Consider the following 25,751-nt stretch of genomic DNA (forward strand, 5'->3'; position numbering starts at 1 on the left):
ATATTGAAAAGAATTTTAATTGATCTATCACAAAAGCATTGAACAAGCAAATAATGTTAATAAAACTTTTAAAATAAAATATTTAAAAGAAAAACAGTAGTGCAGAAAATAAGATGTTTGCATAATTACACACATTTTTAACACTTCCACATTCTTTTTGGAACTCAAGCCTTTAAATTTTGGAACCATGTTAACTTACAGGCAAATAAAAGAATGCAATGAACATATTCTACATAAAGTCATAACCTGGAAAACTATTTCCCTAGGGTATTATTGCCAGATAGCAATTAAATGTTTTTTAGAATCAACAATCTGAATAATTCTTTGCTTTTCAAAATACCCAAGAATTATACTAGAAAACTGATTTTTAGAGAGATTAAAACATTTAGATTAAAACAGCCAAACATATAATGTCATGTTCTCTGGCCCATCAACCTAGATATATTTATTCACTAACCTTGGTTCTGATACTATACATTTTGTTAGATATACATTTGTTAGAATAAGATGTATTTTAGACATGCAAAAATTTTACAATGTAACAATATGAATCATCCCAATAGGGCATTCATTTAGTTGATCATTCCAATTAGCAGTAGTAAGTACACTAAAGATAAGTAGCATAATTAACATCCATATACCAAAAATTAAATGACAGTAGTGCAATTAAGTTTAACTTTAATTAAATCTGGTGAGAATTTCTTGAGTAAAGATTTCTAAAAAGTGGAAAACAAACTATAGAATTATGTTCTACATGAAAATCTTATTCTTTACCATGTTTCCTTACTATTGTACAAATTAGACATTTAAAGACTTTCTGAATATATTTAAGCTGCTACCTATTCTGTGTACAGAATTCAGGAATTACTTTAAAAATTAGCAAGGAAATTATTTGTCTTTAAATTTTCCTGTTTGCTTCTGATTAAGCTTGAGATAATCCTGGTTCAAAAGTGCTTAATTAAATATAAAGGGTCACATTTCTATGGAAAACATGTCAGTATTCCTATGTAAGGGGCAAGTAATTTTCCAATTATATCTACAAAGTTTCATAATTAAGGATTCAGAGTGTTAGTCAGTACACATCATCCAAAAGGTTTTTCCTTTCTTTGAATCTCCAGATAATTTTCAAGATATCTTTCCCTGACTTTTCAATTTATAGGATTAAAACAGCCAGGTTGTGTGTGTGTGTGCACGCGTGTGTGCGCGCGCGCGTTTCAGTATTTTTATTTGATATTTGCTAAGTAGTTATATGATAAGAAGTTGTCTTAATTCATCCATATAATAATTATTCTACAGTTGGAATTGGCTTTAACTATTAAAATTGTATACAAGGAAATTAGGGGTGTTGCAGTACTTGGCTGCAAATAACTTGCCATCTGGTGTTGGGTCAGAAAATGCTATTTCATTAGTGCTGAGAAAACAGCCAAACATGAAGCGATTCCTAAAAAACAAAAACAAAAAAAAGAGGAAAAGACAACTTAACAATGGAACCAAATTACAATTTTGATTAAACATTAGCACACTTTGCCGAAACCGGTTTGGCTCAGTGGTAGAGCGTCGGTCTGCGGACTGAAAGGTCCCAGGTTCGATTCCGGTCAAGGGCATGTACATTGGTTGCAGGACATCCCCAGTGGGGGGTGTGCAAGAGGCAGCTGGTCGATGTTTCTCATCGACGTTTCTAGCTCTATCTCTCTCCCTTCCTCTCTGTAAAAAATCAATGAAATATATTTTAAAAACAACAACAACAAAAAAAACATTAGCACACTTTATTTTAGCAATCCAAATATAAAAATTCAATCTAAATACTCAATTAAAATCCACATTTTAAATGATAAAATGACTTAATGCTTTAGATTTTAGAGACGGAAGCCTATTTCACAGAGAAAGCTGAGGTCCAGACGAAATTTTGCTGAGGTAAAGGGAATCATAACAGCTGACTCCAGCTGACGCATAGGAATGAACAACTAATAAGAGGTAATATTGCTAATTAAAAACCATCAATAGCTCTAGCCAGTTAGGATTAGTGGCTAGTGTTAGCAGCCCGGACTGAAGGGTCGTGGGTTTAATTCCAGTCAAGGGCACATACCTTGGTTGTAAGCTCAATCCCCATCCCTGGTCAGTTAACATGGGGGAGGCAACCAATCAACACACATTGATGTTTCTGTCTTTCCTCTCCCTTCCACTCTCTAAAAATTAATAAAACCTGGCCAGTGTGGCTCAGTGGTTGGTCGCCAGCCTAGGAACCAGGAGGTCATGATTTGATTTCCAGTCAGGGCACATGCCTGGGTTGTGGGCTCCATACCCGGCGCAGGGCATGCAGGAGGCAACCAATCAATTATTATTCTCATCATTGATGTTTCTATATCTGCCTCTCTCTTCCTCTTTGAAATCAATAAAAAATAAAAATAAATCAATAGAAAAAAAAATCTTCAGATGGGGATTAATTTAAAAAACAGATAAATTAAAACCATAGATAATGAAAAAAAATAACATCACCAATATTCTTTTCAACTACACCACACACTCAGAGCTTTAAGAAGCCAAAAACTCTCCCAATGTTTATTTTGGGAGGGGAAAAAGAAGGCAAAAACTATTCCATATTTTGACTTAAACTCTCCTTGATCCAGAGCTCAATTATAATTAAAAGTAGTAAGATGAAATGGTTGAAAGAATTCAACAAAATTGAGGGATAGTCTATAAAGTAACTGGCCTGTGCTCTTCAAATTCTTCAATGTCTTAAAAGCAAAGAAAGCCTAAACTGTTCCAGGTTAAGGAAAATGAGAACTAAAGAGATAAGAGGACTTAAGTGCAATATTGGATCCTGTACAGAGGGAAAATGCTATAAAGGACACGAGACAAATGACAAGACTGAAATATGAACTATACATTAGACAGAAGCATTATATCCATATTAAATATCCTGAATTTGATCACTGAACTGTGCTTATGTAAGAGAATATCCTTGTTCTTAAAAGTACAAAGAACATACAGTAAATGTTAAATCTTGAATCTGGGTAAAGGCACACAGGGGCTCTTTTTAACTACCGCTACTCTTGTAAGTTTAAAATTACTTCAAAATAAAAATTAAAGAATTAGATTCAATTAGAAGTTAAGATATAAGCTTCTGGTATCTTTACTATATCACTGAATACAAAGTTTATTGCTAAATGTCCAAAGCAAAATATTGGTTTGACTAAAAGTTCTTATTGTCTTTATTAGTGATATCAGCTATAGGAAAAATATTACATCTGTAGGTTTGAGTCCTTACTCTGTACTTCTATAGCTCATCAGTAAATTTGACTTTATAATCCCATTTGAGCCACAGGTGATTCTTCTGTAAAATAACTAGAAATAATTTTCTATTCTTATGATTATTTAAACACCAGAGGCCCGGTGCACGGATTCATGCACTGGTGGGATCCCTTGGCCTGGCCTGCACCCTCCCACAATCCAGGACCCCATAGGGGATGTCGGATAGCCGGTTTCGACCTGATCCCTGCAGGCCCCAATCCAGACAGGACGGAGCCCGATCCTGTGCATTAAGAGTCTGTCTCCTCGTGGTCAGTGTGCATCATAGCCACCAGTTGTTTGGCCGGTTAGGCTTTTATACATATAGATATTGCCTATATAGACAAGAGACAATTCAACCTAAGTCTCCTCATATGCAGGAGGAGCTGTCAATTGTTACTTGTATCTTCAACTCGGATGTGAGAAAAGACAGACATGTTCTCAAATGAATGTTTACTTCTCCTTGGCAGGCAACTTAATTTTCATTTGTTATTGCTTAGAGGTAACATTTGTTATTCCTTAGAGATGCCTTAGTACTCAAAGTATGATCTACAGACCAGCAACATTCAGCATCACCTGAGGGCTTAGTAAGAATGCAGAATCTCAGGCCCCAACCTGACCTACTGAATCACACCTGCATTTTAATAAGATCCCAGGTGATTCATATGCACTTTCAGGTTTGAGAAGCACTAGACTACTGTCTGCTGGGAGTAGCTTAGATACTGCTATTTCTCATATCAAATTTATGTAGCTCTTAATACAAAGTATAGAAAATAGAGGTATTTTATAATTAACTATCCAATAAAAATCTCTATAGACCAGTGTTTCTCAATGCTCCCCTTTATGGGTGGGAAGGATTATAGCCAAAGATTGGATCCCCACAGGGTCTTTGGTGTTCTTTCTTAAAAAGTGTATGTAACTGAAAGGGCTAGAATAGTGCTACTCAAAATGTGGTTCTTGCCAGGACCAGTTTGGCTCAGTGGTAGAACATTGGCCTGCGGACTGAAGGGTTCCGGGTTCGATTCCGGTCAGGGGCATGTACCTTGGTTGCGGGCACGTCCCCAGTGGGGGTGTGCAGGAGGCGGCTGGTTGATGTTTCTCTCTCGTCGACGTTTCTAACTCTCTGTCCCTCTCAATTCCTCTCTGTGTAAAATCAATAAAATATATATATTTTTTTTAAATGTGGTTCTTGGTTTGGTTAAGGCAGTGGTCGGCAAACTCAGCCAACAGAGCCAAATATCAACAGTACAAAGATTGAAATTTCTTTTGAGAGCCAAATTTTTTAAATTTAAACTTCTTCTAATGCCACTTTTTCAAAATAGACTCACCCAGGCCATGGTATTTTGTTTAAGGAGCCACAATCAAGAGGCCAAAGAGCTGCCATGTGGCTTGCGAGCCGCAGTTTGCTAACCAGTGGGTTAAGGTGTAGTCATTTTCTGGTTTGTAATCTGTTATTAAGTATAGAAGTCAATAGAAGTGTTGTGAAGCTCACTTATCCACCTTAGACTAGGTAAATTAACGTGAGCAAGAAGTAAGCTCATTTGTCACATTAGAACTTTAAGTATCAATTTGCAGTGTTAACACAGTAGTTTAGAATGGAGAATCACTAATTTAGTTTTGAGATGTAATTCATATACCATAAGATCAAATCTTTAAAATTTATAATTCAGTCGTTTTTTAGTAATAGTCACAAAACTGTGCAACCATCTAATTCCAGAACACTTTCATTACCCCAAAAAAGAAACCCTGAACCCATTAGCAGTCACTCTCCATTTACCCTGGAAACTTACTGACTTATTTCAATTAGCATAATGTTTTCAAGGTTCACCCATATTGTAGTATGTCTCATACTCCATTCCTTTTTGTGGCTAAATAATATCCTATATAATAAAGAGTTAATATACTAATTAGACCAAACAGTAAAGATAACCGTCCAGACAACCTTCCAGACAAAGCCAGAGTTGCAAGGGCTGAGCCCCTTGCATGAATTTTATGTATCAGGCCTCTAGTTTTACTATATTACTGTATCAATATACCAAATTATATTTATCCATTAATCATAAACTTGGCTGTTTGCTTTTTGGCTACTATGAATAATGCTGTTATGAACACTCATATACCAGTTTTTGTGTGGACTTATCCTTTCTTTGGCATATATACTATTTGTCCACTTGCTGGGTCATATGGTAACAGTTTTTTTCTGAGAAATTGCTAGACTGCATTCCACAGCTGCTGCACCATTTTACATTACTATAGCAAAGTACAAAGATTCCAATTTCCCCCCACATCCTCACCAATACTTACTTTCCCTTTATGATTAGTCATATAGTGGATATGAACTGTGGAATCTTGTAGTTTTTATTTGTGATTTGTTTTGGATAGCTAATTATGTTGAGCATGTTTTCATGTGTTTGTATTTCTTTGAAGAAATGTCTATTGAAATTCTGCCCATTTTTAATTTGGGTTATGTCTTTTTATTATTGTATTAAATGAGTTCTTTTATTCTGGATGTAATAGACTATTAGGTAAATTATTTGCAAATATTTTCTACCATTCTGTGGGTTGTCTTACTAATTTGCTTTTATATTTAGTTATACTTACATTTAGTTATGAGTTATAGTAAGAATTACTTACACACTATCAATGGACATATACAACGTGGAGAGTGGCGACAGCATTTATACTGGTTCAAGACTTGGAATAACTTGTGGCAAAGCCACATGCAAGTCCTAGCTTGGAGGGCAAAGCCCTCCCAACACAATTATAGCCTAAAGGCTATGGTTGTAAGCTTGACCTTATAATCCACCCTGAAGTCCTAGGTAGCTGAGCAATGTAGGCTGTGTGTGTGTGTGCATGTGTGTGTGTGTGTACGCACAGCAAGTGCTGCCAAAACAAGGCTTGATGGAGTTCAGAGAATGGCAACAAAAGGAAAGAAGCAGATTTGAAATTCGCAAGAACACTGTAAACATCTTGCCCTTGTTTTGCTTGTGTGATCTGATATAAAATAAAGTTTCGACTTACAGGCTGTGTCTGTTTCCTCATCCAGGCAAAGTGATCCTACATGGCCCCAACTATACTGAGTGGCCAGATTATGATGATCTCTGAATGTATAATAATCTAGCCACTCAGTGTATATCCTATCCTATATAATAAAAGGCCAATGATCTAGCCACTCAGTGTATATCCTATCCTATATAATAAAAGGCCAATATCCCTTGACCAGGAGTTCGACCAGCAGGCAGGTTGGCCAACAGCCCATGTCCCCTCCCGCTGGCTAGGCTGGCCAGACCCCACCCAGGCATGAATTCATAAACATACACACACACACACACACACACACACAGAGGCTAGATTATTATGTGTTCAGAGATCATAATAATCTGGCCACTCAGTGTGTATTCTCTTGTCTGTTTTCATTAATCCTTCACCACCCTCCTCAAGTTCACTTTGGCCATGATGGATGCCATTCAGTACAATTTCTGTAATTCTTTTTTTAAACCTCTATTTCTTCGTTTTATTTTATTTTTTCTTTTAAAATTTTTCTTCATTTTATGTTTAACTATGTTTATATTTATCTATGTTAAATATATTTATTGAAATATTAATTTTACATTTATTGACTCAAATAAAATTAGGGCATTTTCCTTTATTTTTGTTTTTTCTTTTTAATTTTCTAGGAATTCATTTTAATTCTTTTTTTAAAGTGTTGGTCTGTAACAAACTTCACTGCACTGGGTGAAAGCACTGGGTTAAAATGTTTCAGATCTGGAATATGCCCAAAACTGAGGGTTTTTTCCCTTTGCCAGTACTTACCTTTCTTAGCCTGACTTCGATATAATTTATATAGCAGTGTCTTATCAACATCCCTTTGGGTCATGAGCAGAAAAGATTCTGGGAAAGCTAATCTGGGTCTAAATCCATTTTATTTTACTTCTTACCTGAGCGTATCTACCAGTCGTCTTGCAATGCGTTTTCTTCTCTTAAACCTGAAGACCCAGATCCTACTTATCCCACAGACTGCAGGTACTGGCTCATTGGAACATCGCCAAGCCCTGTGACATTCTCTGGAGCCTGGGGATTCTGGGCTGGTTGGTTCAGACAGGACACGGAAGGCCTGTAATGATATATCGAAGCATCTAGAGTTAATACAGATAAGTTCACAATTCTCTTTTAAAGCCATTCCTTAAACAAAACTTAAGAATTTAGAATTATTCTTATTATACCTTCACCAAAAATATTAACATTCATTCATATTTATGCAATACTTATTTTTTTTTTTTAGCCACACAATGCTTGAAAAAAGTACTAGTGGTACTGAGCCATTTCCAACATGCCAGTGTATTACACACCATTATGAAACTTCTTTTATTTATTTATTTTTAAAAATCAGACTCTTGACTTTTAGTACATAAAATATATATACTTCTCTCAGTCTCTCCAGCCTAAAATGTATATATATCCAATATATAAAAACTGATAACACAAAGGAGATTTTTACATCTTTTTAAAAATATATATTTATTGATTTTTTACAGAGAGGATAGGAGAGATAAAAAGTTAGAAACATCGATGAGAGAGAAACATCGACCAGCTGCACACCCCTTACTGGGGATGTTCCCGCAACCGAGGTACATGACTTTGACCGGAGTCGAACCTGGGACCCCTCAGTCCATAAGCTGATGCTTTATTTACTGAGCCAAACCAGTTTCAGTAGATTTTTACATCTTAACTATGAAATTTGGTTGGCAGCTAAGGCTTATTTATTTTTAAAGAAATATTTTTATTGATTTCAGAGAGGAGAGGAGAGGGAGATAGAAACATTGATAAACTGCCTCCTGCATGCCCCCTACTGGGGATGGAGTCCACAACCAGGGCATGTGCCCTGACCAGGAATTGAACTGTGACCTGGTTCATAGGTTGATGCTCAACACTGAACCACACCAGCTGGGCGGCATGTAAGGTTTTTAAAGAAAACTTTGTACTTTGATATAATTATAGATTCACAGGAAGTTAAAAACTAGAACAGTTCCCCCCAAGGGTTATACCTTCCATAACTATGATACAATACCAAAAGCAAGAAAGTATGGATATAGTGTAGGTGTATACTTTCATGACAACTCATTACTTTCTATAATTATTCATTTAAGCACTACCACACTCAAAATACAGAGGTATTGCATCATCACAAAATTCTCCCTCTTGCTACATCTTTATAACTCTACCCACCTTTTCCCTCCACCAGAAAGTATAAGATAAATTTACGCGTTTCATTTCAAGATGTATTGCAATAAGTATTTTTAAAAGGAAGGAGACATGAGTATGCATTATGATACAATCAGGCAAGAACACATTTTATCTATACACTGAGTGCCAGATTATTATGATCTCTGAACACATAATAATCTGGCCACTCAGTGTATATCCTATAAATAAAAGGCTAATATGCAAATTGTCCCCTCGAACAGGAGTTCAACCAGCAGGCAGGCTGGCCAACCGCCCATGTCCCCTCCTTCTGGCCAGGCTGGCCAGACCCCATCCATGCATGAATTCATGCAACAGGCCTCTAATTTATATATATTTACACACACACATACACACACACACACACACAGAGTGGCCAGATTATTATGCGTTCAGAGATCATAATAATCTGGCCACTCAGTGTAAATCTCTAGCTAAAGATAACTCTGTATGCTCCTTGAAAGCAAAAACTACAATCTCTATCCTATATAATAATAAGGCAACATGCAAATTGACTGAACAGTGGAATGACTGTCACTATGACACACACTGACCACCAGGGGGCAGACGCTCAATGCAGGAGCTGCCCCAGCCCACAGTCCCCATTGCCCAATGGGGGCCTGCCAGCCATCCTCTTGGTTCCTTCCCCCAGTTGGCAGGCTCCAATCACCCGATAGTGAACAGGGAACTGGGGGTGGGTGGCAGCTGGGGAAGATGGCCCTGATCGCAGGCCAGGTCTAGGGACCATACCTGTGCACAAATTTTGTGCACTAAGCCTCTAGTTCTAGAATAATCCTGTGAGGGGCCAAATTATATTTTAGGCTCTTTGCACCTATTCTACCCTGCCATTATAGCATAAAAGCAACCACAGATAATACAGATATTAATGAGCATGGTTATGTTCTAATAAAACTGTTTATAAAAATAGATGGCAGCCATATTTTGCCTACAGGTAAATTTACCAATGCCTTTTCTAAAACAATGCTAATTAGTACCTAAAATAAATTCTAATTAAGGGACAAATAATGACTTTTGCAATAAACCAATATTCAATAACTGGGCTCTAAATTACCATAGTTTATAGGCCAGGTATAGAAATGACTACATGCACATAAGATCGACTTACCTGCTTATATCAAATATTAACAGATTATTCATACAGTTAAAGATGTTTTAGTAGGAAAAAATGTTATTTATGGCAGTAATCTTAAATGCTTGAGATTTATTGAGACTTTTCCTAACTATTTTGCTGACAAATTATGTCAATAACTTAAAAGACGTATAACATACCTGTTGGATGGGCTCTGCAATTAAACACCCAACTACTTTCTTTTCATCAGATACAAAGAGAAATGTTTTGGTTTTGTTTGGACATCTGGGAACAACTTGCTGAAAGCCCAATTCATTATCAACAAGTTCTTGCACTTCTTCTACCTAATGACATTAAAAAAAATCAAAAGAGGTGACTATGTTTTAAAAATTATAATTGAAGCTACATATAATTATATATACAAAATTTATGATTACTGTCATTTTGGCCTATTTTATCTATATTTCCTAAATTTACAAACCCACTCCTCCCAATCACTTCATTATTGATGCATGTATCTGCCCCTTTGGAAGCAACAGGTTTCTAAGAACCTATTTTAAAGATCACTTTCAGGAGAAAGAAACTCAGACTCCTGGAAGGGAGAAAAAGTAGGAAGTGCCAAAACAGATTTTGTTTCAGTTTTATTCATTGTTCACTGGGGCTAAACATCTTACCCAAGAAACACAGGCAACACTAACGTTAAGAAACAGATTCTGGGGCCATTCATCTCTCAGTAAGTTTATGTTTTTAACAAGTGAAAGATAAAGGTAAAGTTGTCTTTTGTTGTTGTTGTTAATCCTCATCTGAGGATATTTTTCCATTGATTTTTAGAGAGCGAGGGGGGGAAAGGAGGGAGGGAGGGAGAGAGAGAGAGGGAGAGAGAGAGAGAGAGAGAGAGAGAGAGAGAGAGAGAGAGAGAGAGAGAGAGAGAGAGAGAGAGAGAGAGAGAAATCGATTGGTTGCCTCAACACCCCGACCAAGGCCAGGGATGAGCCTGCAACCAAGTTATGTGCCCTTGAAAGGAATCAAACCTGGGACACTTCAATCTGCGGTCTGACGTAATATCTACTGAGTCAAACTGGTTAGGGCTAACACTATTGTCTTTAATCTCCCAACTGCCATTCCTTATATTGTAATTCTGAGGCTAGTGTTGTTATGAACTGGTATGTGTACCAAAGTGTATTATCAATCCTTACATGTGTACCAAAGTAGGTTATCAATCAACAAAAGTAGTTTGCACCTCAACATATGTGATTTCTTGGTGGGGAAATGGAGAGAATAGGAGAATAATTAAAAGGCTAATGTTCCATACCTTTCTGATAGCATAACTTGGATCATGTGGCAGGACCAACACAATTTTCCCATCCCAAAACTCTGCTACTACACGTTCTCTTTTCCACCCCTGGAGCAGACAAAAAAGAAGAGTAAATAATATTTTAAAAGATACAACAAAATCTAACTTTAAAAAAATGGGGAAAGGGAAATAAAAGATGCCCCAAAGTGCTTGTCCTCAAGGGGCTGACATCCTACTGGGATATATGTATACTAGAGGCCCAGCGTGCACAAATCCGGAGCTCATAGTTCACTTCCCCTTGCCTCAGATGGCCACCCAGCCAATTGCCGCTAGTAGCTCGCTGCCCTGCCCTCTGCTGCTCATAGCTCTCGGCCACTAGTAGCTTGCTGACTCGCCCTCCTCCGCTCTGCTCTCCACTACAAGTAGCTCACACCCTGCCCCACCCGCCATGAGAGCCAGCTGCTCCTTTGGTCGTGAAGGCGTTATGGCGATGGGCCTTTTATATAAGAGGCGAGCAATCTATTATAAAACAAGGTGAAGTCAAATAAGTGCTCTTCATAGGAATGTGTAGGATCCATTATACCTACTAACTTGGAAAGGAATAAATTATTAGGAGTGGGAAATTAGGGGAGGGGGAAGATAATAAACTACCCTGTTTCCCCGAAAATAAGACAGTGTCTTATATTAATTTTTTCTCCCAAAGTTGCGCTAGGTCTTATTTTCAGGGGATGTCTTATGTTTCCATGCGCTAGCACTAGGTCTTATTTTCGGAGGATGTCTTATTTTCGGGGAAACACGGTAAGCTAAAAATATTATGAAGGTATGAACTGTAACAAAAAAAACGGGAGTGGGGTGGGGTTGCGGTGGAGAGAAGGATGATTTGAGTAGCAGGATCGGTCATAAAGATACATCCCACAATAGGATGTATTTGGACTAGATAGTTGCTTGATTGCCTGATAAAGAAACTTCTCCTTTCAGGAAAGAAAAATCTTGGATAAGTCATAAAAAAGCTGTTTCTAAGGTTATCTATAAAGAAGAAATTAAAATGGTGGTGGTGGGGAGAGGGACAACAATCCTCAAGTCTTTTGAATTTTGTTGACTGTTAAACTCTGTTCAGAAAGCTAGAGGGAAGAATACAGGGTATTCACTTAACCTAGAACAATACTTCTTTTATACAATAGCAGGATAGTTTAAAATGGCACTTTAAAAAAAAGTTAACTTTTTAATACTGTCAGCCTCAAATATTAAGAACAACAAAACTGTAGTTGATGATGAAATATTTATGGGTATCAGATCTTTCAATATTTAAGCAAAAATATATATATATCTTATAAAGCACTTTTATTTTTAAAACAAATTGAAAGATTCTTTGACTTACTGTGTATTTGATTCCCTCCAGAAATCTGTGGTGATGCTGAGCATGCTGCAGCTCATCTTCAGGGTTGGAAGCAGTATAGATCATGCCACAAGACTTACACATGGTGGCTCCAAAATTTTTTTGACCTGCGTCCTGTTAATGAAGGGGGAGGCCACATCTAAACATATCACAAATAGATCTACATTTAATACATGTAACCATTCATTCAAACTTTTCCTTATTTTTCTTTTATGCTAGCAAAAGTGAAATACTAAGTGAAGTTTAGTTATAATATCCTCCTCCCCCAAAAATACAAAATGAAAAAGACCTAAAAATACAATCTATATATTTAAAACCCTATTATGCAAATAGAGCGAACAGCAGAACAACTGAAAAATCAGTCGCTATGATGTGTGCTGACCACCAGGGGGTGCATGCAGAATATGGCAGGCATAGACAGCAGGTGGCAGAGCTTGGAACATGGTGGGCATTGGCCATGGCAGGATGGTGGATCAAGTGAATGGGGGCACCAGACCAAGGCAAAGCACCAGACCAGGGAAAGCCTCTGGTCTTTACTGAAAACTCTGCTTCCGGCACCACAGTCCCACCCAGCGCTCGCATCTGCAGCCAGCGCCAGCCCCACTTGCTCCTGCTGCCAGTGCCTGGCGCCATCAGCAGGTGCAAGCAATGGCTGTTAGCCCCAATCGCCCCTTAGGGCTTCTCCACCACCTCCTGTTCTTGAGGGGCATTTGGGGCCAGCAGCTGCCACTCAGACCTGCTGATGGCACGGGCCCCACTTGAACCAACTGCTGGCACCGGCCCTAATCACAATCTGTGCCGTCAGAGGGTACGAGTGGGGCCGATGCCATCAGCACATGGGAGCGCCAGCAGCAGAAGCTGCTGGCAGACAGGGGACTAAGAGGACAGGTGAGGGGGTTTGTGGTGGGAGGAGCCAGGTAAAGGTATGGAGGATGGGCCAAGACCTGCCTCTGTGACCACAGCAGCCTTACTGCCCACAGTTCCTTTCAAGGTGCACAAATTCATGCACTGGACTCCTAGTAAATTAATAAAATAAATGGAATTATCTCGAATTATCTCTTGGAATGAACATTGTAAAAAAAAAAAAAAAAAAAATCTCCCACTGTTGTGGCTCAGTGGTTGAGAATCAACCTATGAACCAGGAGATCACAGTTCGATTCCTGGTCAGGGCACATGCCTGGAATGCAGGCTCAAACAACAGTGCGGGTATGCAGGAGGCAGACGATCAATGATTCTCTCTCATCGTTGATATTTCTCTCTCTTTCTCCCACTTGGTTCCTCTCTGAAATACACACACACACACACACACACACACACATATACATACATATATATACATATATATATATATATATATATTTTTTTTTTTTTTTTTTAATCAAGATTCAAACAAAAGAAAAAAATTAAAAAAAACATTCAAGATTCTTTGGCTAGATAGATCCATAGTTCTAAGAAGTAAAAGATTAAATCATAAAACTTATAGCTAAGATGAATAATGGAAACTTCTTTATTAAGCTCTTAAATAGAGACCTAAAAGCCTTATTCCAAAGAGGAAGGGCAAAAGTTTTAGAACTTCTATATTCATTATGTATTTTTTTTCCTTAAGTGTTTAGGACCATAAAAATCCTTTGCCCTAGGGTTGATAAAAATAAATATAATACATAATAGTTAAGGAAAGCACAGATAAATTAATGAATATAGGGAAGTCAGAAATATTCAATGTCATGGCTCATTAATAAATCCACACTCTATATAATAAGGCCTTGCTTAATACTACTAAAAATACTAGGTTCTGAACAGTCTGATACAGGAGCTGGCAAACTTTTTTGCAAAGAGCCAGATAGTAAATATTTTATGCTTTGCAAACCACACATGATTTGTCACATATTCTTCTCTTTTCCCTAACGTTTTAAAAATGTAAAAACCATTTTAAGCTCAAAGGCCATGGTCCAGATTTGGCCCATGGTCATAATTTGCCCAACCCAGACCTAAAACAATGTATTATAGCTATTTTCATTAAATCTTTTGCTAATCAATAATCTTCCTTATCTGAAGACAACTCACTCATCAGCACTCTGCTAAATTACTAGCTTCGCCCAACGCTATCAATTTGAAAATATACTTGACAAAATAGCTTTAAACACTGCCACTCCAACAAAGCTGGCATTTATAAACTCAGAATATCTATATTCCATATTACATATGCTAAGACAACAGGTTCTATATGTGAGAGTCACATATAGGAGCTTTGTTTTAAATCTACTCACAATGACGAACTGGTTTTTTGTTCCTTTGTTTGCATCTCTGGCATTAATACTTTTCTGTGTATTGGTCTGTTTCAAAAAGTTAGTAGGTGTGATGGATGCCGCAGAAGACTGTTCTCCAACTAGAGATCTTAAAATAGAAAGTTGATAAACATTATTTAATCTGCAGAGCACCTGACAATTTTTAGTGCGTTTTATAGACAATAACTTGATATCAAGGAACAATTACCAGGAACAATGAGAAATCTCATTCCCACTCAGAGAGGATCGGTAATTTACTCAGGGTTAAGTAACTGGAAAGAATGGTGGTAACTCAAATCCTCGTCTTAAAACTACAAACACAAGGGGCTTTCATCTATGGTATCAAATGTACATATGCAGGATCGCTTAGTAACTTGATTTCACTTGTAAAAAATAATCTTTTGTTTGCTTTATCAAACCTTAGGATATTTAGCCATGTAGGTCTACAGAAATTCCTGGAATACCACACAAATAAGTAGACTCTAATATTAAAGCTTACAGGTAGGTCCACAGGAAGTTAGCCATCAGCATATAAACGTCTTTTTACTTGTGCAGTGGTTGAGGCTAATACATGCACTTGTTCTCAAATTCCTAGGAAAAAAATCTTTTGGCTGGATAGATGTTGAGGAAACTTTTCCCCACTCAAAAACAATGTTAAAGGTTGCAGATTGAAGCTCCCACACCCCTAGGCTAAAGTCAGCTAGCAGATATGTTTTGGATTAGCTACTAATATTTAAAAAATCTAGAGATTTCTCTTGAAAAAAAAAAAATATATATATATATGTATATATATAATAGTTAATGCTAATGAGCATTTACAACCTTATGATGTAGGTACAATTAAGGTTGTAAATGCTCCGTACCTTTGCCTGGCTCATTAATCAAACTATGATTAATGAAATATATATATATATATTTCCAACACTGTAAGAGACACTATAAGATCTCTAGATCTCTATTTCTTCTAAGAACCTACTAGATCAATCTAAACAGCACCTGCTCTTTTAGATGGGGTATGCACTCTCCATTTGGCTCCAGTCTCCACCCAGCCTGGCTGGCTCTGTAGGCATTTGAGTTTGTAATCCTTGCCTTAGAGTAGAGGTAAGAGAAAATAGTCAAGGAAACAAACCAAGTGCCTAAAGCAAAAGATTCAAACAGGAAAAAAAAAAAAAATCTGATAAGGAAACACTGGGGAGCCCTAACTGGTTTGTCTCAATGGCTAGAGCTTCGACCTGTAGACCCAAGGGTCCCAGGTTCGATTCCAGTCAGGGGCATGTATCTTGGTTGCAGGCACATAATCAGTAGGAAGTGTGCAGAAAGCAGCTGATTGATACTTCTCTCTCATTGATGTTTCTAGCTCTCTATTCCTCTCCCTTTCTCTCTGTAAAAATAAATCAAATGTATTTTTTTAAAAAGAAAACTCTGGGGAAAAAACTGTCTAATGCTTTAAGCTAAGCCAAACTGTTTTGTGATCATTTAATTAAAATGGCTTTCAAAGTGACTTCGCAAACCTATGGTAAGAATTATATTACATCATGACCAATAGAGACACACACACAACTAAAAAAATGTTTCACTAAGAGAGATGTAGTATTCCATTTAAATGCTGCTAAATTACTAGCTTCGCCCAACGTTATCAATTTGAAAATATACTTGACAGAATAGCTTAAACTGATTTGACAAGCTTTTAATGGTTAAATACCTGTAATATAGAAAACACTCGGCTAGGTTGTTGGCACCCTCTTCTTTATGCAACCTTTGCTAAGGTGACTCAGTTTTTCCCATCCCAGCATGCATGACCACAATCACTTTACTTCTGTCTTAGCAATTTTAACACTTTATTATATGTGCTCACTTAAATGCCTATCCTCCTCTAATCATAGCAAGACCATGTACTATTCATCTTCACAGCTCTAAAAACTCAGGTTAGTTCAATACCACATAGTACTCAATACCATAGGTGTTCACCAAATATAGGAATAAACAAACTAAAAAGAATGTGAAACTGTGAACCAGAGAATCTGTAGTCTGCCTAAAGTAATAGGTAGTAAATAAATGCCTCTCACACCCCACTCTTAGCTTTGACCAGGACAGGGGTAGCTTCAGCTGGAATTTATCAAACTGTTGCAAATTACTCCTCTTACCTGAGTTTCTCATCTATAATATGGGGATAATAATGGTACCTACATCATAAGGTTGTAAAATGCTCATTAAACATTAACTATTACTAATATCACCCAGGAAAGGCAATATAGCCCAATGGGCTTTGATTCAGATGTGGATTCTAGTCCTGGCTCTGCCACCTAATAGCTGTGTAGCTGTGGCTGAATTACTAAGTTTCCTCAGCTAAAAATGAAATTGATAATGCCATCTTCCTTCTAGGTTGTTGTGAGGACTAAATGAGATAATGGATATATAATGGATATAGGCCGGTTATACATAAAAATATTAGCAATTATAAAGAACTTTCTCTTTCGAGCTCATAAAAATCTTTTCTCTCAACTCTTAGGTTCTTAGGAAGTGTCTATGAAAAGATATGATTCCATCTTCTTAATTTCTCCTTAGTGAAAAAGGAAAAATTGCTCTCCAAATAAAACAGTACAAGAAAAAAAAAAAAAAAAGAGAGAGAGATTCACAGGACTCATCTATATATAAATATAAAAGCCAAGTGACAGAAATGACAGAACAATTGGAAGGACCAGTTGCTATGACGTGCACTGTGGCGGCAACCAGCTCGATCAGCGCATTGATCACACCCTCCAATCTGGTATGGCCTCTCCCGGCCCTGCCTGCCTGGCCCTGATCAGCCCCCATGGGGGAGGGCTGGCCGGACCCCACCCATACACTAATTTGTGCACCAGGCCTCTAGTAATTGAATTATCATACAACATTACAATGAAAACAATTCCTACCTTTTTGTATTGGCTGAAGATGTACTGAAGATGGGATAGACAATGGACTCAGAAGAAACTGGTAGAGGGAAAAGTTAATAATTTGTATTACAAAATAAACTCAAAGCTTTATATCTTAAGATTTTAAAGGCTAATGGGACCAAATACATTTCTTAAAGTTAAGATGAAATAGCAATCAAGACAGTATGATATTGGCAAAAAGATTGACAAATAGATCAAGGGAACAAAATAGAGAGCCTAAAAACAGACCCATGCAAATAAAATCAACTGATTTTTTTACAAAAAGGCAAAGGTACTTCAATTGAGAAAGGATAGTCAACAAATGCTGGAACAATTGAACATCCATATGCAAAAGAATGACTATTCTTACATATATACCCATGCTCAAAATGGATCACATATTTAAATGTAAAATGTGAAACTATAAAACTTCTAAAAGAAAATATAAGAGAAAAATCTGCATGAACCTGGGTTTTGTGCTAAGTTTCCACACAAAAACACAATAGATGAAAGAAAAATTAAGTTGGAATTATAAAATTTAAACATTTTTCTCAGCAAAAAATACTCAAGAAATGAAAGGACAAGCCACAGAGTAGGAGTAAATACTTACAATCCTATTATATTTCTGATCGAGGACTTGTATCCAGAATACAAAAAACCCTCTTACAACTCAACAATAAGAAAACAGTCTAATTCAAAATGGGCAAAAGATCTGAGTACAGTTCAACAAAGATATACATGGGAAGGGAAATTTTCTCTTACCTGCCTTGTTTTCACTGTGAGAATCTTCTGAAGAAAAACACTTATTTTCTTCAGATTTATACTCTCTTGAAGAAACTACTCCACTTGATAAATCCTGAAGATAATGAATAGGTAAAATTTAAGAAAACCATTTTTCACTTAGTGAATGAATTCCAATAGATCTGTTTCTAAAACAAAATACCTAATTTATTATGAATTATTTTATAACATGATTTTAAATTCTCAATTTTCATCCTATTTTAAGGAGAATTTAGTGCATATTTACTAAGTATACATAACCCTTTAAAAGACAGTGTAGCCTGGGCTGGTGTGGCTCAGTTATTGATAGTTGAGCATCATTCCATGCACTGAGAGGTTGCTGGTTCGATTTCCAGTCAGAGCACATGGCCAGGTGGGGGCATGAAGGAGGCATCCATATATTTTCTCTCTCAATGATCTCTCTCTCTCTCTCTCTCTCTCTCTCAAATCAATTAAAAAAAAAAAAACAGTTAAAAGACAAGTCCGTCATTTGTCATCCTATAAAAAATATATTATAATTCTGGTAAAGATGGCAGACTTAAGCTTATTGAACACCCTTTTTGTAATTCATCAAAAAAGAAATAGTGCTGAAACCAGTTTGGCTCAGTGGAGGCCTGCGGACTGAAAGGTTCCAGGTTCCATTCCAGTCAAAGGAATGTATCTTAGTTGCAGGCATATCCCAGTGGGGGATGTGCAGGAGGCAGCTGATCGATGTTTCTCTCTCATGGATGTTTCTAACTCTCCAACACTCTCTCTTCCTCTCTGTAAAAAATCAATAAAATATATTAAAAAAAAAAAAAAAAAAAAAAAAAAAAAAAGACTCCTAAAGAACTTTCACCCTACCCCTTAAAAAAAAAAAAAGAAAAGAAAAAGTGAAAATGGCAAAAATTTCCCCAGTAGCCACCAAACTGGAAAGGGACTTTTTGTCATAAAAAGAACATTCTGGAATAGTTGGGGAGGCTTCAAACTCCACTTTTCGGGCAGGAGCTGGGAAGTGGAAAAAGCAAAATAGAATTCTGATAAATTTTACTAATACTATAGTTCGGTGAAATTTAGAAAATATATACTAGTTTGTGGGAAAGGAAAAAAACTTTTGCTTAAAGTAGAACTGCTTTACAAGACCATAATATCTCAGTAGAGATAATCCATCAATTTGCCATTTTGTAGGGCTCCATAACAAGTTGGGGAGAGGTTTTAACTCAATAACGAAAATGGGCTTTATCCCTAGCTAGTAGAAATGAACAGTAGTAGTGAGTACTTAATAAAATATTAAGAGAGGAGAGCCTAGTTCCATAAATTTAAGATACACAAAAGTGCAGCTTCTCAGACTGATGACAACTAGATAGAATCTAATATCCAGACCCTTAAAATGATGCTCAGAAAATAAAGCAGAAAAGAGCATTCAGATAATTAGTCATGTCACTCTACCAAATATAGAGAATACTAACTCGATGACTGGGTGCTGGATTGAGATTTAATTTTAGCTTGAATGGTCCCCCCAATTTTTAAAAATTTAGGCACTTTATATACAGTGAAGTGCACAGATATAAAGTATACAGTTTGATGAATTTTGATAAACTTATATGAACCTAAATTCAAAACCCCCATCAAGATATAGGTTTTTGACCTGACTGTTGTGGCTCAGTGGTTGAACGTTGACCTATGAACCAGATCAGGGTATACGGGTTACAGGCTCAAATCCCCAGGAGTGTGCAGGAGGCAGCCAATGAATGATTCTCTCTCATCATTAATGTATCTATCTATCCCTTCTTCTCCCTTCCTCTTTGAAATCAATAAACATATATATTTTTTAAAATTTAAAATATATATACAATATATATAATACACACACACACACACACACACACACACACATACACACACCTACCTATATATTATTAGGCTAAACATTTTCAAAAAACTTTTTAATGTGGCCATAAAAAATTTAAATTACATGCATTTCTATTTCTATTCTATTTCTAACAGACATTAGTTAGTCTGGGCTGGCTGTATTAAATTTATGAGTAAGATCAAAAGCATAGAATGGCAACCATGAAAACATGCTACAAAAAATAAACAAAAATCCAACTAGTGATATGTTAACAGTGATCATCTCCAAGTAATGGGTTTACAGAAGATATACTTTTATACTTTCTGTGACCTCTAAATTTTCTACAATCCAGTACTTTAAATAATAAGTTAAAACAAAACACCATATGCTCATACTCTGGAAACCTACTACATGAATTTTGTTTAAAAACACTATCGAATAAAAGTTGTTAAGTTTTTCTGGACTTCAGTTTGTCATGAGGAAATTTAATAAAAATGTATACGTTAATGCCAAGGAAATGTTGGTAGGCTTCCTTAAGCCAAAAAGGGGAGAAAAGTCCCATCTTTCCATCCTGCCTCTAAATTTTTTATAGTGATTAAACTATGCTATTTGGTTTCATAAAAGCAGCCATCCAGAATGCAAAGAAAAAAACATTTTGTTCAATTATGTTACATATATAGTATGTATACTGAAGTTTTGTTATATAGCCAACTTAGTTTTTAAAATGGTATGTTTAGTTTTCTTTACCTTTATTAATTTCTCTTCATTTTTATTTCTTATACCCAGAAGCTCAATGTTCAGTTCCTTTTGTGGCAACAAGCACTTTGGCACTTGCCTTGTCTCCAAACTTTTTCTTTCATTGACAGTCTCTACATCAGAATCTTTAATCATTTCTGATTTATTCTCCTGGGTGAGTCCCAGTAATGGCTTGTTTTCCAGAGACAATTTTCTAAGAGAGGATTTTTTCCTAACAAAAAATGCTGCTCCACCCTGGAGTGTTACTTGTGGTTTGACTTTTTGGCTTAGAACTCGAGGAGCATTTAAATTATTTTCAGCTGAATAACAACTATTCTCTTTCCCTACAATTGGTCTGTAGGCCACTCGATTTTGCTTGGAATTTTTAGAATTCTTTGATACAGGTTTGTTGCACTTATAACTTGGTTGACACTTAGCAGTTAAACTCTTCTGTGGTTTTTTCTTTATCTTCTTGGAGCAGATTGGTTTTTCCTGCATTTTTTCTGTCACACTGGGAAAAGATGTATCTTCATTATTAGTTTTTAGACAAATGGATCTACTCTCTTTTATCATCTTTCTCTCCAATGGATTGAGGTAACACTTACTATTATTTTTGTTGTAAAAGGATACAGTAGACACACATGATTTAAAAGGTGAACCTTGATTTGCAGATGGTAATCTCTCTGTTTTAGTTGTTTTGAGAAGACTTGAAGTGAAATGGTCTGGTTGACAGCAGTTTTCTTCATTCTTTTGGCAAATATATTTTTTATTAGGTGATGAAAACATATTTTCAGTAAAATCCAAAATTAATTTCTTTGATGGAATGTCAGATAATAGGCTAAAAAAAAAAAGTCCATTGTTAAGAACTGTTATTTTGCTTCAATCTTTTATGTCAATCTACTAAGTAATAAAAAATTCTACCCAATGGTCACACTACAAAACAATATATCTTCTCACCAAACATCCATTCACACACATTATTTGTTTTAACAGTAGGATTCTCAAATTACGTTTTTACCAAAGCATTCAATTATTTTTCAAAAGACAGTGTTTATGAAAACAGTTTACAAAGAAGCTTAGAGATAAGTGTTTTAAAATCTATTTCAAAGTCCTGGCCATATACAAATTATAGCCCATATACTTTGCTTGAGTGGCTATAAGTCCCCTAAAATAATTAATTCTATGTAATTAGGGCCTGTTCTGTGGGGAATAATTTATATCTGGTATGACATGTGATAAAGTACTAAGTACCCAGACTTTCTAGCATTGCTTACAAACAAGTATCTATTGTATGCAAAATGCTATGTTAAAAAAATAATAAAAAAATAAAAAATAATTTTAAAACAATGCTATGTTGTTACATAAAGAGTTAAAAGGAGCAAGGTAATAAAAGATTTGACATACATTTAGAAGCCACAGAGAAACAGCTCTTTCTCTGATTTCCTGGCAAAAGCATTAAATAATCCTATGTAATAAAAGGCTAATACGAAAATCAACAGAATGGTGGAACAACGGGTCACTATGACTCGCACTGACCACCAGGGGGCAGACGCTCAACACAGGAGCTGCCCCTTGGTGGTCACTACATTCCCACAGGGAGAGCACCACTCAGCCAGAAGCCCTGAGCCTGGCAAGCACAGTGGCGGTGATGGTGGGAGTCTCCCACCTCCTTGGCAGTGCTAAGGATGTCTGACTGCTGGCTTAGGCTCACTCCCCACAGAAAGCAGGCCTAAGCTGGCAGTCAGACATGCCCTGAGGACTTCCCAACTGCAAGAGGGTACGGGCCAGGCTGAGGGACTTCCTGAGTGCACAAATTTTGTGCACTGGGCCTCTAGTTAATTATAAAAGCTTACAGTGTTCCCAGACTAGAATTAGAATATAAAATATTATTATAGCTACAAGAAGTAGGCCAGTGAAAGAAGGGACATTTTAAGAGAAGATAAGAAAGTCCAAAGGTGAATTCTTCTTTTCTGAATTTCTACCCATAGGATGAGACTCACTTGTCACAGTTCAAAGAATTCTGCTTCCTCTTTCTTGGAGTAAAAGCTGACATCTTCTTAACTGAAACCCTAAAAGCAACAAGACAATTACAATGACCAAATTCACCCAATGTGCATAAAAACCAGTATACCAAAATTATATCTTAAAAGTTTGAAAAAGTCGAAACCGGTTTGGCTCAGTGGATAGAGCGTCGGCCTAGGGACTGTAAGGTCCCTGGTTCGATTCCGGTCAAGGGCATGTACCTTGGTTGCAGGCATATCCCCGGTGGGGGATGTGCAAGAGGCAGCTGATCAATGTTTCTCTCTCATTGAGGTTTCTAACTCTCTATCCCTCTCCTTTCCTCTCTGTAAAAAAATCAATAAAATATATATATTTTTTTAAGTTTGAAAAAATTTTCAGATGGGTAATGGTTATAGATCCAAGAAAAGGATAATTTCTAAAGCAAATTACTTTAATAAAGATTTAAAAAATATTAAAAAAAAAAAAAAAAAAAGGAAAAACACTACATCACAGTAGCAATGAGAACAGGAAATACAAGCAGGGAAATGACCCTATCAGAAAGGAAGTATTTTTTACCTCATTTCAGGGCACATGTTCTCTTGTAATTAGCCTGATTAATTCCTACCAAGTTAAAACACTTTTCATCTGGAACGCCTCCCTTGACATTGCCCTCAGCCTACACCCGCCACTGTGAGATGCTGTCCTATGCTTCCAATCCATCTATGCTTCCTTTATATTCCATTTAACACATTTTCTGGTTGATATAACGGTTTCTCAATAACCTGTATATGCAATGAATCGTTTGTAATTTTCATCAGAATCCAGAAAAAAAAAAAAAAAAAAAAAAAAAAAACAGGCAAAGCATAAACCTCTCCTATTTTATTAGCCGAGGACCCTGGATCAAGCCGCTTGTTCACTTTTTCTTTTTTTTTATATTTTATTGAATTTTTACAGAGAGGAAGGAAGAGGGATAGATAGTTAGAAACATTGATGAGAGAGAAACATTGATGAGCTGCCTCCTACACACCCCCCACTGGGGATGTGTCCGCAACCAAAGTACAGGCCCCTGACCGGAACCGAACCCGGGACCCTTCAGTCTGCAGGCAGATGCTCTATCCACTGAGCCAAACCGGCCCCGGCTGCTTTTTCACTTTTTATGTTATCCTTGTCACCATTTTATTGTTTGTTGTTAATCCTCACCCGAGGGCATTTTTTTTTTTTTTTTTAGGAAAATGAAAGGGAGGTGGGGAGACAGAAACATCCACGTGTGAGAGCCACGTCGCCTGGTTGCCTCCCCAACACGCCCCCACGGGGAGGGGATGAGCCAGCGTCTAACACACAAGCCCTTGACGGGAGTAGAACCTGAGACCCTGCGACCCTTCAGGACGCAGGCCGATGCTCTGAACAGCGAGCAAACCGGCCAGGGCCGCTGGTTCCCTTTTATAAAACGCCCTGACCTTCGACGGCGGTCGAACAATCATGTAACTTCACTCTCGAGCAGATGGCATGTTGTTTGCTCGGTAAAAGTTTCCTCTTACCTTCGGGTCAGGTTCATGTTTTTAAAAGCGTGATTTCAAAGTTAAACGGAAAGACCCGGGTCTCTGGGAACTAATGTCTAGCTGCGGCCCCTTTTTACTCCGGTAAAGCTATTACTCTTTTAAGTCATAAGTTAAATTTATGTAGAACTAAAAATGTTCCGACAGTAACATACAGGAGCTGGTAACACAAAGATACGGTAAAAGTAATAGCGAACAACCAATGACTGTGCTAGGAACATTCCAGCTCCCCAAAGCAAGAACCTAGTTATAAGCGAGAAGACCTCTTTACGACGGAATGAGGAAAAGAGTGCCTTTCGGAGCAAAAAGACCAGAAAACCCCGGCGTAGGGAAGACGGAAACCCGGCGACCTGGAAGTGTGCCGAACCGGCTGGTGGCTTCGGTGTCAAGCCGCCGACGCGCCAAGTCCAGAGAAAAAGTTCTCTCGCTCCTTGACACGCAGCCCCACCACGTCCTATAGAATCTCCAGCCCCCCTCGTTCCATCCCAAACCGCAGCCTTCACTGCAATTACCTGCACCTCAGAGCTGGCGAGCTCTCCCCAGCCAAGCCCGCTGCCCCGCCGCTGTATTCAAATTATCCCGCGCCCGGCGAGGCGGAAGCTGCTGCGTTCTGATTGGCCGCTTCTCAGAGTTTCCAGAAACTGGCTCGGTGATTGGTCGTGCTCTAGTTATTGCCCCACCCACTTCAGAGGCGGTCTCCAAGATTCTCCCGCCCTTGGGAGGCCAAAGGTACTCTGCTTCCCGAAAGTCACCCACAACCCCTTGCGGCCAGGCCTTGTTTAGGTGCGTTCTGGGAGTTGTAGTTTTTCCGTAAAATAGAGGCGCCCTTTTGAACATCCTGGGGTTCACTTGGTGTAAGATGTTTTTGTGAAGTAACCTTTTCGATATAAACTTACATTTCAAGTTTGCAACCTTAGCGTTAGTTAACCTTTTTATTTGTAATACGTCAGGTTTCTAGCATTTTTTTTTAACTTTTCAAGTTAAATTTAAAAAATTAAATCATGGCACTAGTATCTGGTATGTGCCAGACATTCTTGCACGCTTTACGTGTGTTGTTTTATTTACTCCACATCACAATCTAAGAGATATGTATTACTATTCCCATTTTACAGAGGACTTGAAAACAATCACTATTTATAGGATATAACTAGGTTCCTACTTTGGGGAACTGGAATGTTCCTAACAGTCATTGGTTGTTAGCTATTACTTTTACCATATCTTTGTGTTACCAACTCCTGGTACTCTCTGGAACACTTTTAGTTCTAAGTAAATTTAAGTTATGACATAAGAGTAACAGCTTCACCGGAGTAAAATCATTACCAATTTACAGCAGAAAGCAATC

At 37.4% G+C, this 25,751-nt stretch overlaps 1 protein-coding gene across 1 annotated transcript; it reads right to left on the reverse strand.

The window, feature by feature from the left end:
- On the reverse strand, positions 1-25,015 carry ESCO2 (establishment of sister chromatid cohesion N-acetyltransferase 2). Its single transcript, XM_045576522.1, has 11 exons — positions 24,922-25,015; positions 22,853-22,921; positions 20,865-21,690; positions 18,269-18,362; positions 17,507-17,564; positions 14,577-14,703; positions 12,292-12,423; positions 10,932-11,021; positions 9,820-9,963; positions 7,227-7,402; positions 1-1,441 (listed from the first exon to the last, which is right to left on the reverse strand). Exons 2-11 carry the CDS (start codon positions 22,903-22,905, stop codon positions 1,309-1,311), a joined length of 1,833 nt encoding a protein of 610 aa, XP_045432478.1. The 5' UTR covers positions 22,906-22,921; positions 24,922-25,015; the 3' UTR covers positions 1-1,308.
- Positions 25,016-25,751: the final 736 nt, after the last annotated feature.

This window comes from Pipistrellus kuhlii, unplaced genomic scaffold (genome assembly GCF_014108245.1).
Source record: "Pipistrellus kuhlii isolate mPipKuh1 unplaced genomic scaffold, mPipKuh1.p scaffold_m20_p_8, whole genome shotgun sequence".
NCBI lineage: Eukaryota > Metazoa > Chordata > Mammalia > Chiroptera > Vespertilionidae > Pipistrellus > Pipistrellus kuhlii.

Bases quoted from the DNA above. Each gene is read 5' to 3' on its own strand.
- ESCO2 (XM_045576522.1), bottom strand. From the start codon at position 22,905: ATGTCAGCTTTTACTCCAAGAAAGAGGAAGCAGAATTCTTTGAACTGT. The intron at 11,022-12,291 runs GTAAGTCAAAGA...TGTCTGCTCCAG, and splicing joins TGGAGGGAATCAAATACACA to GGGTGGAAAAGAGAACGTGT. The intron at 7,403-9,819 runs GTATGTTATACG...ATATCATTACAG, and splicing joins TTGCAGAGCCCATCCAACAG to GCCTTCCGTGTCCTGTCTGA.